This window comes from Grammomys surdaster, unplaced genomic scaffold, assembly GCF_004785775.1.
Source record: "Grammomys surdaster isolate TR1022 unplaced genomic scaffold, NIH_TR_1.0 137, whole genome shotgun sequence".
NCBI lineage: Eukaryota > Metazoa > Chordata > Mammalia > Rodentia > Muridae > Grammomys > Grammomys surdaster.
In genome coordinates, this window is record NW_021604595.1 from 4643662 (window position 1) to 4654733 (window position 11072).

Sequence of the window (11072 nt, forward strand, 5' to 3'; positions counted from 1 at the left end):
GTCAACTTGGCTTTCAGTAACCATGACAACACATAGATATCTTCCTACCTTTGCCTCTTTCTGCCCCAATGTCCCATTTAGTCCTGGTTGTGTAGTCCTGGTTGTGTTCTTTCAGGTCCAGGGGAACACTGGTATCCCAATCCTATGTCCTGTGTCCCTACTTCTAATCTCACACCCAAAGCAAGTGAGTACCCACCTCCATGCCCCACCTGCCTCTTCTCTTGTCTGCTCCTTTCTCCCTGTACACTCACTACTGACTTTTCTGCACGTTTCTTCCAACTTCAGGGGTTCTCTGTACTCTGGGATTCTTCCCTCTCCCTCCTCCTACCCTCTGCACCCCTTCCCTTTCTTCTCTCCTCTCCCTTCTCCACCTAACACTCCCTACTGTCCCCCAAACCTTCCCCATTTCCCAGGCTTCCTCTTAAATGTCACTACCCCAGGGAAGCTGTATAGCGCCTTGTCTTTTGAGAAGCCCGTTTCAGTCATTATTTGCATGGGAAAGCTGGGGACTGTTTTCCCTGCTGGGTAGTAAGCTCTGGAGGTTTCACACTCCCGTCTCCCCGACACTGAGCACAGTCTCATGCACAAGGGCACTATAAATAGCATGGAAAGAAGGCAGGAACCCAAGCATGAGTGAGTCACCGTCACTCCTGCTCTGCCACTCCTCACCTCTGCAGGATGTGTGGGGTCTCTTAAGTGCTGCTTTTCGGGCAGCCTGGGTACTGTTTCTCCTGCTCAGAGAGTTATTAACAGACTAAGTGGGTGGCAATGAGAAAAACCATGGATGACAAGCAGAGCTTGAAGACGCCCTGTAGGTTAAAAGCCTGCCTGTTCGATGAGCAGAAGGGGCCTTTTTTTTTTTTTTAATCTTCCCTTCTCCCTCTTGCTCTGGCCCTGCTCACTTGGGCCCAAAGGTTTTTTTGTGGGTATTTATTTATTTATTTAATTATTTATTTATTTATTTGAAGTATACTGTAGCTGTCTTCAGACACCCCATAAGAGGGCATCAGACCTCATTACAGATGGTTGTGAGCCACCATGTGGTTGCTGGAATTTGAACTCATGACCTCCAGAAGAGCACTCAGTGCTCTTAACCGCTGAGCCAGCTCGAACAGTCTCCTCCTTGAGCTTGGTCACAGCACAAGGGGCCCTCTTCCTACAACAGCACTTATCTATGTGGTCCTGTCATGAGCTTCTTGTCTGCTTCCTTCTTAAAAGACTATCTTTTGGGGGTAGAAGGTTGTTGCTCTGTGTGTGTGTGTGTGTGTGTGTGTGTGTGTGTGTGTGTGTGTGATAAGCTGTTATTTTTAGTCTCAGATCAAGAGTCTTTCTTTTCTTCTCTCTGATGCTAGTGTCTGGGTAATAATGCATGTCCAGGACAGAGTTTTAAAAACACGGCAGTGAGAATGTAAGCTTGGCTATGGGAAAGGAGAAAGCAAACACCAGCCAGTCCCAATAGAAACTGCAACTCACAGATTAAGGCTGGACTGGCTCTAGTTGGTTCCCTCACTCAAGAGGCCTATGGCTAGCCCTAGTGCCTGAGCAGTGGATTAGTATCAGGTGGGGAGCCAGTGGGCCACAGGTCACATTCAAATACGGCCTCTTAGTCACAAGTGATTTGCATCCTTCAAACATTCACATGGATGCAGTCATTCTCATTCATTAACTGTTCTCAGGGATTCTCCGACCTTTCTCTTCAAAGTGGATGGGTCATCAGTGACTTCTGAAATCCGCTCTCCCATACTAACACTCTGATCAGATCCTCGCCACACAACCACATGTCTGCTGGTGTAGGAAGGGCTTGGGATTATCAGAGAACAGTTCAATGGCATCTCAGGAGCTTTGTGGGGAAGATTGGATCTCCCAAAGAAATGTGCCTTGAACCTCTTCATGAGTACTTTAAGGTTCCCATGTGTCCTTCTTCCAGGAGCCCCAAGGCCCCTGTTTCCCATAGCCCTCCTGTGATTGTGACAGGCTCACCTGGTCCGACTCCCACTTTGATGATATCTGCTCCAGAAAGAATGAGCTCTTCCACCATCTCTCCCGTCACCACATTCCCTGCCTGCAACAGGAAGAACAGGGCTCTCCATCACCAGAAACGATTCCGGGACAGGTATGGGGGTCATGGAGTGGTCAGGGAGGAGTTTCACTCCTGACTGCAAGGGCATGTGTGTATTGAGGCTACCAAAGTTCCAGGAGACAAAAAGAAAACAGTGCACCCAATTCTGAAGTTGATTTAGGTCTGAGAATTGATGCGTGTGTTCCCAGCTTCCTTTTCTACTAAATTCCAGCACAGAAGCTGATACCAGAGACCCATCTTGGGAAGTCACCTTGGTGAAGTAATTGCATGTGAAGCTACAGAAATGTAGAATTTTAGAAACAGAAAATCCATGAGTGTCTAGGTCAGGGCTCATGGAATAGCTCAACATCAATCAGGTCAAAACAAAAATCTTCTATGGGCCCCGAAATCCACAAGCAATGATGCAGACTCAGCTGATCAAAATGCCATTAGCAATGGGCACAAGGCTCCTTAGGCATCTGCAAAAACCCTAGAGCATCTCTGCAGAACCCGGAAAGCCACAGTTAGAAAACTGACCTTCTCGTGGTTGAGAAGATACCCGAGTGTCTGGCTCTAGGCTGGGTTTCCCACCTTGGTACGAAAGGGCAGGCAGGCCCAGATAGGCCCGATGATGGGCCATATGCCACTGGCACAGGCTCTGTCTACAGATGGAGTGGAGCTTCAGTCCTAAGAATAGACCTGCAAGCCAGGAAGTGGCGGAATCCATCAACCACAAGAATGCATCTCCACTGGAAATAGTACAAGCTCTCTGACTGCAGGAGCTTGAAAGAACAAAAATAGCCCTTTTATTACAACTCACTGCCCCATGGATTCTTCAGCTGGTACTCAGGATGCTTCAGCTGGTACCCAGGATGCTTGGCAAGATGCCCTCCACTGGGTTTTCACAACCGTGCAAAAGTCACATTTTGCAAAAACACATCCTCACTCTTTCTACTCCCACCGAAGCCTAAGTGTCCTTTCTATGAGTTAATTCCCCGAAGGAAATATTCTGTTTTTTAACTTCTACAAAATCACTTGAACTCCATAGAAAAGGTTGTTAGGAAGAGGTGACAAGGCCAGTGTGAAGGTACTTGGTTATAGGCACCAGCTGTCAACAGAAAATGATGACAGATGTCAGAGATGGAAGACTGCAGTTGGGTTAAAGGTCGAGCTGCCCCCTGGTCTGTAAACTCAGCAGAGTGGTGTATAGGCACAGTTAGAGCTATCTATACAAAAATGACAGGCGTGCAAAGAGATGATACAATCAACAAGCAGCCCGCTAAAGGAAAGCCTGTGTAGCTATGACAAAGGGTGACCAGCTGGAATATACGGAGAACATACAGAGAGTATACAGCTCCATTAAAAAAATAAAAAGCAATAAAACCACAAAGAGACATGGCTAATGTATTCAACTTTATATGTCAGTGAGAATCTACCTTTCACCTACCAAATCAAAGGTTATAAATGCTAAGTCCAAAAAAAAAAAAAAATCACAGTAACTCTCTCTACTGGTGGGATATCTTTTCTAGCACAAGTTTTCCTGGAAAGAAATTTGAACCTCAAAAGTCTGCTTGTCGCTCGTCCCATGAATTCTGAGACTCTCTCCCAATGATACCATTGCAAGCATGGCCAAAGATTTAGACACAGAGGTGTGTCATTTGCAAAGTGAAAAGCATTATTTTTTCCAACAGGAATGGTTCTACAGGATATTATGAATACCCAGTTCAGATAAAAGAGGACAAGACTTATTCAGAAATAAAGGTGCCATTCAGCTTTTGATGTGAAGTTTCTGCATAGGTGGCCCCCTAGCCACAGGAGTTAGGTCTGTGGGTAGGGAGGGGCTGGTCAAGGGTGATTAAGCAAAGAGGCTGCTTTCTGTCATCATGAAACATCTTGTGTAGGGAGTGGATACAGGCTTGAGGGTGAGACAGCCCCTGGAAGCATGACAGGCCCCGTCACTATGGTTTGTGCATGTTCACTTCCTGGACACTCATGACCAGACAAAAACCATGTGCCCTAATCTGAGACACTGAAGCAGACAGAAAGCAGTTTCTGCTGGGCATCCCCACTGCCCCAGTGGCATGGCCTCTATCTGAAATGTCCCCAAAGCTCATAGGCAAATGCTAGGTCTACAGGGCAGCACTACTGACAGACGGGGTTTGAGGAGTTGAGGGTACCACTGTATCGTGAGGGTCATCCATTGATGAATACCTAACTTCATGAGCTCTTGGGAGGGGGTGGGGATGTCAGAAGATGGGGCCCAGCTGGAGGAAGTGGCAGCTGGGGGCTGTATCTTTGGAGGGTGTGTCTTATTCCTGTTATCTTCAGCTCCCACTCTCTGCTCCTATGAGGTTCATGTTTTTTCTCTACCAAATACACCCAGCCATGATGTTCACCTCCACACAGACCCAGAAACCACAGAGCTACATGATCATGAACTGCAGTTTCTGAAACCTGAAACTAAAACGAACCTTACTTTTTCTCAGGTATTGTCAGGAAGCAGACTGATGGACCCAAAGAAACAAACCAAGTTCCACATTCAAGGGCCTAGTCCAAAAAGAAATAATTTCTGGGCATAGTGACACATGCTCATAGTCCAAGCAGCCTGGAAAGCTGAAGCAGTAGGATGACAAATTTAAGACCAGTGTAGACAACTTAGTGAGGCCCTGTCTCAAAATTAAAGCCAAAAAAGATGACTGGGGGGTGTAGCTTGGTAGAACATTCATCTAGCATGTTCAAAGCCCAGGGTTCAGTCCCTAGGAGAGGAGGGAAGATGGAGCAAAACAGTCTTGTATAATCATCTGAGGCTGTATGTTCAATTCCCAGTACCAACGAGAAAATCATAAAAAGGAAGAGAAAGAGGGAGAGGGAAGATAACAGACATGCTGAGTCTGTATTAATCCACTTAAAAGAGTATCTAGACTTTCCAGCAGGCCATACTTAGGAACGGTTAGAAGCTTCTCTCAGCCTACACTTTTGCCTTCCCCCAGCTAGTCATAAGTGAACAGCAAGCAGATTGTTCAGAGGAACCCTGGCCTGGTGCAAAGACCAGGGATCGCCAGCTTCTGCAATGATTCTGAAAACACTTGGCATTCATTTACCCAGTATCCTTCAGCTCAGAGAACACTGGGTAAAGGCTAACTCCTCCATACAGTGCCTCTGAAAGCCAGAGAAGAGAAATTAACATTTTCAAAACCACCAAGAACCAAAGGCATGAGCATCCACTGGAGGTTTCTGGATGAAGCACAGATTTCAGGGGTCAGTGCAGGCAAAGAATGGCTTAGGCATAAACATCTACCTTGCCAAAGTCTTCAGTTTATTGCTGGGGAAACCAACCGGAGCAATGAAACACCTCCTGGCTGGCGGGCCAGCAGCAGACACTGCAGAGGCCCTCCCTGCTGGAGGCCACCCAGAGGCCTGTGGGAACTCCTGCTCCCTCTTAACAAGCCCTGGCTCTGCACTTGCAGCACACACTTTCCCTAGGCTCCCCCCTTCCCACCCCACCCCCACCCCTTTCCTGTACTGCTCAGTTTCCTGTGGTTTTTGTTCTTGAGGATGGCACACAATTCACCCCATTTGGCAAACAGGCCAAGTGTAACCCTTAGCACCAGCCATTTCAAGCGTACAACATCTTGAGAAGTGGTGCCTGTCTTTACTTTTGTGTGTTTGTGTGTGTTTGTGTGTGTGTGTGTGTGTGTGTGTGTGTGTGTGTGTGTGAACACACATTGTACGAGTGTAAGTGTGGAGGCCAGAGGTCAACCTTGGGTGTCTGGTCCTCAGGATACCATTCACTTTGTTTTTTGAGATGGGGGTCTCTCCTTTCTACCTGAAACTCTCCAGTTGAGCTAAGCTGGCTTGCTGGTGAGCTCCAGGGAATTACCTGTCTCTACCTCCCAACACTGAGGTTACATGTGCCCGTTTTTCTTTTTTTTTTTTTTTTTTTACACAGGTCTGGTAATCAAACTTGGGTCTTTATGCTTGCATGGCAAGCATTTTACCAACCAAGCTATGTCTCCATCCTTTCTTTTACTTCTTAAAAACATTTAAAAAAAAATAGATCCTACTTTTCTTCTGTGACTCAGTGTTCAGAGCACATGTTTGAATGGAACTTACTGCCTAAAAGCAACTGTTGGGGCATACTGTACCGGTAGGGTAACAAAACAACATCCCATGTCAACACCATAACTATTCTCTTTTTCTCAATGTCCTCAAACTCCTTTTCCCAAGCAAGGGACACAAAAATCAAAAAAGTCTCCATAGGACTCTCAGGTCATGAGCTGACATGTTAGGGTGCACTGTATGAAGTTGTATCCCTGTCCTTCCTCACTTACCTAAGGCATTCTGATTGGCTTTAATAAAAATCATGGGCAATTAGCTGGGCAGGAAGTAGAAGGCGGGACTTACTGGGAGGGAGAAAGGAATTCTGGGAAGAAGAAAGAGGAAGTCCTTTTGCCAGGAGACATGAAAAGGATGTGACTATGGGCCTAGAAGGTTTAGCTAGCCAAGTGACTGGATGGGACTTGGTAATCTGATTAACTTGGATGAGCTAGTTGAGAGTCTGCCTAGCTAAGGCCTAAGGCTTTGACATATTAAAAAGGTCTTTGTGTGGTGATTTGGGGAACTAGCTGGTTAAGAAATTAATTGCCACTGTGTTCATTTCTAGCATGAATTAATAGATACAGAATAATTAATAATCATTTTACACCGGCAGACTTCAGGAGTGCTGAGGTGTGAATGTCTGTGTCCTCTTAAACCTTGTATCCTGACCCTAAACATTGGGGTAGTTAAGGTTAAAGATGAGGCCTTTAAGAGGACTCATAACTGAGATTACTATTCCTTAGGAAAGAAAGCACAGAGGGAGCATGCGTGGGTCTTTCTGCAATGTGAGGACATACCTACAAGTTACCTATAAAGAAAGAGTGTCACCAGACATTGCCAGACCATAGTCTTGGACTTCCAGTAAGTTTCCACTGTTTATACGCCACCCTGTTTATGGTATTTTGGCAGCAGTCTGGAGGGAGGCACCCAGTTGGTGAGTTTAATGGTGCCACAACTAGCTACCAAGTAGGGAGTGGGGAGGAGAGACTGAGCAAGACACCTGGGAAACAGCAATGGCTTTCAGTCACAAACACAGCTGACCAAACAGCAGGGAGGATCTCAAATGCACCACGGGGCAAAAGCTGGCACGTCACACCTGCAGGCTGACCACTCACGGGGAGCTTGGAGCATGCCAGGCTGTGTTGTTTAGGAATGTGTAAGTGGCACTGACACCAGACAGCTGCCAAGAGGAGAGCACTAACCAGGGCTGCCAAGAAAACCTGAGGTGAGAAGTGTATGTTGGGGGCGGGGATGGGGGAGCTGTAGGGTTGCTGGAGTTGGATTTATAACTACCTGTTAAACGTCCCTGTTCATGCTCTTTTCATAATTAAGAACGCTACTAAGGATGTGAAACAGAACCACTAAGCCACCTCCTTAAGCCTGTGTCATCTCCCATTAATCCTCTGTAAGCAATGCACGCCATGAAGGCAGTAAACAGGCTCTCAGATGTTAACCGTCCTTGTCTCCAGAGCAACTAAGACGGGAGAGGTAGAGCCCACCCTTCTGACCTGTCCAGATCCCTGAGGACCCCTGCAGAGCCCCCAAACCCCTCCAGACCCTTTCAGACCCCTGTGGACTCATGCAGAGCTCTCCAAACCCCTGCAGACCCTTGCAGAGCCCCCAGACCTCTACAGACCCCTATGAATCCCTACAGAGGCCCCCAGACCCTTCCAGACCCCTGAAGACCTACCTCAAAAACCCTGCAGACCCCAAGACCCCTGCAGACCCCCAGAACTGCTGTAGACCACAGCATCCTTGGGCCCTCCTTTCTCTCCTCACCCTTCTCACTGAATCCATGAAGGGTTCCATATCCAACTAACACATGTTGAGATTTCTACATGCCTGACAGGAAATCAGAAAAGTTTAAGGTCAAGTGCTATTCATGGCTACCCCTCCCGATCAGGGCCTGGGACTTCTGTTCTTCAGGAATTCCAGAGTTTTCTTCCCTCTTTTAAATGTCCCGAAAGAAAGTTACCACAAAGGCGACTGACAGGAGCATCAGGTGGAGCTTGGAACTAGGTACGCATGTGTGGTGCTGGGCACAGGGAGGGATAGCAACTTCACCCTGCTCTGGTGCAGGCCTCCTCGAGTAGAAACCAAGGCACAGTGCCTCTCACCGATCCCACCCAGTGCCAGGTGAACACGGACAAACAAGTCTAAATGTGTCACATAAGGGATGGTCTTTACCTTCAGGGCTGCCTTCCAAAAGTGGTTTTATTATTTTGTGTTAATGTGGTGTTGTAATAAGTCCCCACACCTAAGAACAAGTCAGAGTTTTAGACTCCTGGTCTGCAGTAAGTGTGGGATTAAGTGCTCCTTGTCTTTACCGAGATGCTGGGAACAAGAGAAGAAACTGGCATCTCCCTGACACACTCGGAGTATTGGTGGATATACAAGAAATCTAAACTCCTACGCTCACGTGCAGTAAACACATGTTTGTTTTCCCAAGCACTAAATAGTTCCCAGCAGAATGTCCTACAACTTTATCTCAGTTCAGATGGTACCTGGACATAGTGTCAGATCCCCACAGGTCTGAGCTCAGTCCCCTAAGACTGCTTCATACTTCAGAAACCAATCCTGAGCAGTAGACTACATAGCTCCTGCCTGGCTTGGCTTCAAAATCCAAGGTTCGATGGTAGAGTGGCTCACAGACTCAAATACACACGCTGGCTGGCTTACTAACTTAGCAAAGGCTATGAAGGATAGAGAGAAGTCAGCTCAAGGGTGGGTAAGTCCTAACAGGACCTGTGTTGGGAATCCAAGTTTTTCTCAGAGAAAGATTCTCCCGGTGCTTTATTGTTATGAAGCCTATCTCAGGAAGTACAGGCCTGGGTGTGGAGGGGCTCCCTCAGAGGCTCGCGTGTTGAAGACTCGGTTCTCAGCTGACAGTGCTGCTGAGAGGTGACTGAATCATGAGGGTACTGACTTCACTGATGGGTTGACCCATTGATGCATTCAGAGTGAAACAGGCTACATAAAGGACCTCCATGAGGCCTCACAATAAGAAAGTAGCTTGATGAGGGAATGTCTTGGAAGAGGAATACCTTGACTGGGGCCCATTTTTATTCCCATGAGATAATTTCTCATTACTTATTTTTGTTGCTGTTGCTGTGATAAAATGCCATGACCAAGAAAGTAAAGAAAGGGCCCTAAAGAGACAACTGAACCTCACTATTGGAAACCACGCATGAGTGCCCACTTCCTGACAGGAAAATGTGCGGCAAACAGGTTTGACATCAGAGAGGTGTCATGGGGTGAGTTATGGACTGGTCATTTTCTACATGACTAACTAAGACCAATAAAGACAGGCATAAATACTATAGTTTGGGTTCCCCTCTTCAAAGCCCAACTGTGGCTCTAATGACTACCCCTTCCTTTCAGTCAATTCACTCTTGTGAGCAGTCAACATACCTTTAGCAGGTAAAGGTGTTCATCATTGGGAAAATACAAAAAAAAGGAAGGAAAAGTCAAAAAACCAAAGGTATTAGATATGACACCATCTTGACCAACCTGCCATCATTGACTCCCACAAAATGATTATGTCACCGAGTCCAGCCCTAGTGGCACAACTACCTACTGATAAGCCTGGGTAGGATGGAGGACAACATGTTGAACTGAAACCCTAGCATGTGCTTTCATTTTTGAAATAAATATACTCTATTGTGGGGTGATGAAGATCCCCGTTCCTCTTTTTTACAGGTTATACCTGGTAACAGACAATAGATGCTATTTACCAAAAATAAGGGACCAACAGCTATGACATTGATCAGGATTGCATTCATGTCTTAGAGGAACGCTAGTTCTTCTGATCTTCCCTAGTGTCCCCCTGTTCCTTTCCTGAGGATTTGCAACTACTCTTGCAACAAAAGCTATGGAAGGGTTCAGGCCTCATTACCACCACCCCCAGCACCCAATGTCTCCTAGCTCCCTCATCATGAGAGCACCCCATCATACTTACCATGATGGTGTGTTCGGGGAATTTGGATCGGACCAGTTTCACGAATTCCACAAAATGTTCCGAATACCCATTGGCCACATCCAGGCAGATGAACTTCACCTGAGGCACAGCTTCCAAGATGCGGCTCATCTTCTCAAGATCATTCTGCCCACTGCCAGAACTCACGGCTATGTGCTGTGGCAAAGTGTAGCACAGACAATGGCCATGAACAGTAGAATTCAAAGGAAGACCCTCCCTCCATCCAGCAACCCTCCGAGGTCTACCCTGAGCAAACACAGAGGCTCTGTTCAAAGAGCAGTAGAGGTAAAGGAAACCTGCTCCTTCCATGATCTAAATTCATGCACCCATCCTTGAACCTGGGTCTTGCTAACAAAACCTCCCAGTAAACAGATTCTGAAATGCTCAGGAGAGCTTGCCCTTGGCTTCTACTCCATCTTCTCAAGCTCGCTGTGCAGAACTTTGTGCTGCCTGTGGAGCTACTGGTGCAGATGTGTCCTATGTGGAAACTCACAGAAGGGCAACATAAGAAATTTCCAGAAATAACAAGTGAGGGCAACAATCATTTACAGATTAAGGAGATGTGTGGCTAAGATATGACTTGGCGGGACGTGTGTGTAAGGTGACTCACTGGGAAGCACGCGTAAGGTCATTCTCTACTGAGCTCCAGGCCATCTGAACCACATTATTATACTTGTGTGATGGTTAGTATCAACTTGAGATAGCCTAGAATGACCTGAGAGACAGACCTTATAGGCATGCCTTTGGGAGATTACCTTGATTGAGTGAATTGGGGTGGGAGACCTGTAGCACCATTCCTTTGCTGGGATGCTGCAGGATGATGCTGGTATGATACCAGAATACTGGGATGGTGGGATGCTGGGATGCTAAGATGATGCTGGGATGCTAAGATGATGCTGGGATGATGCTGGGATGGTGAGATGATGCTGAGGTAGTGGG

General features: G+C 46.8%; 1 protein-coding gene across 2 annotated transcripts in view; it reads right to left on the minus strand.

Annotated features, from left to right (window-relative positions):
- Positions 1-11072, minus strand: part of Gmpr (guanosine monophosphate reductase) — a 38969-nt gene that overhangs the window by 13530 nt on the left and 14367 nt on the right. For both annotated transcript variants that reach the window (XM_028763228.1, XM_028763227.1), the window contains 2 exons: positions 10116-10289; positions 1981-2062 (listed from right to left, as the gene is read on the minus strand). In XM_028763228.1, coding sequence (XP_028619061.1) covers positions 1981-2062; positions 10116-10289 — 256 coding nt within the window. The remainder of the gene's footprint in view (positions 1-1980; positions 2063-10115; positions 10290-11072) is intronic.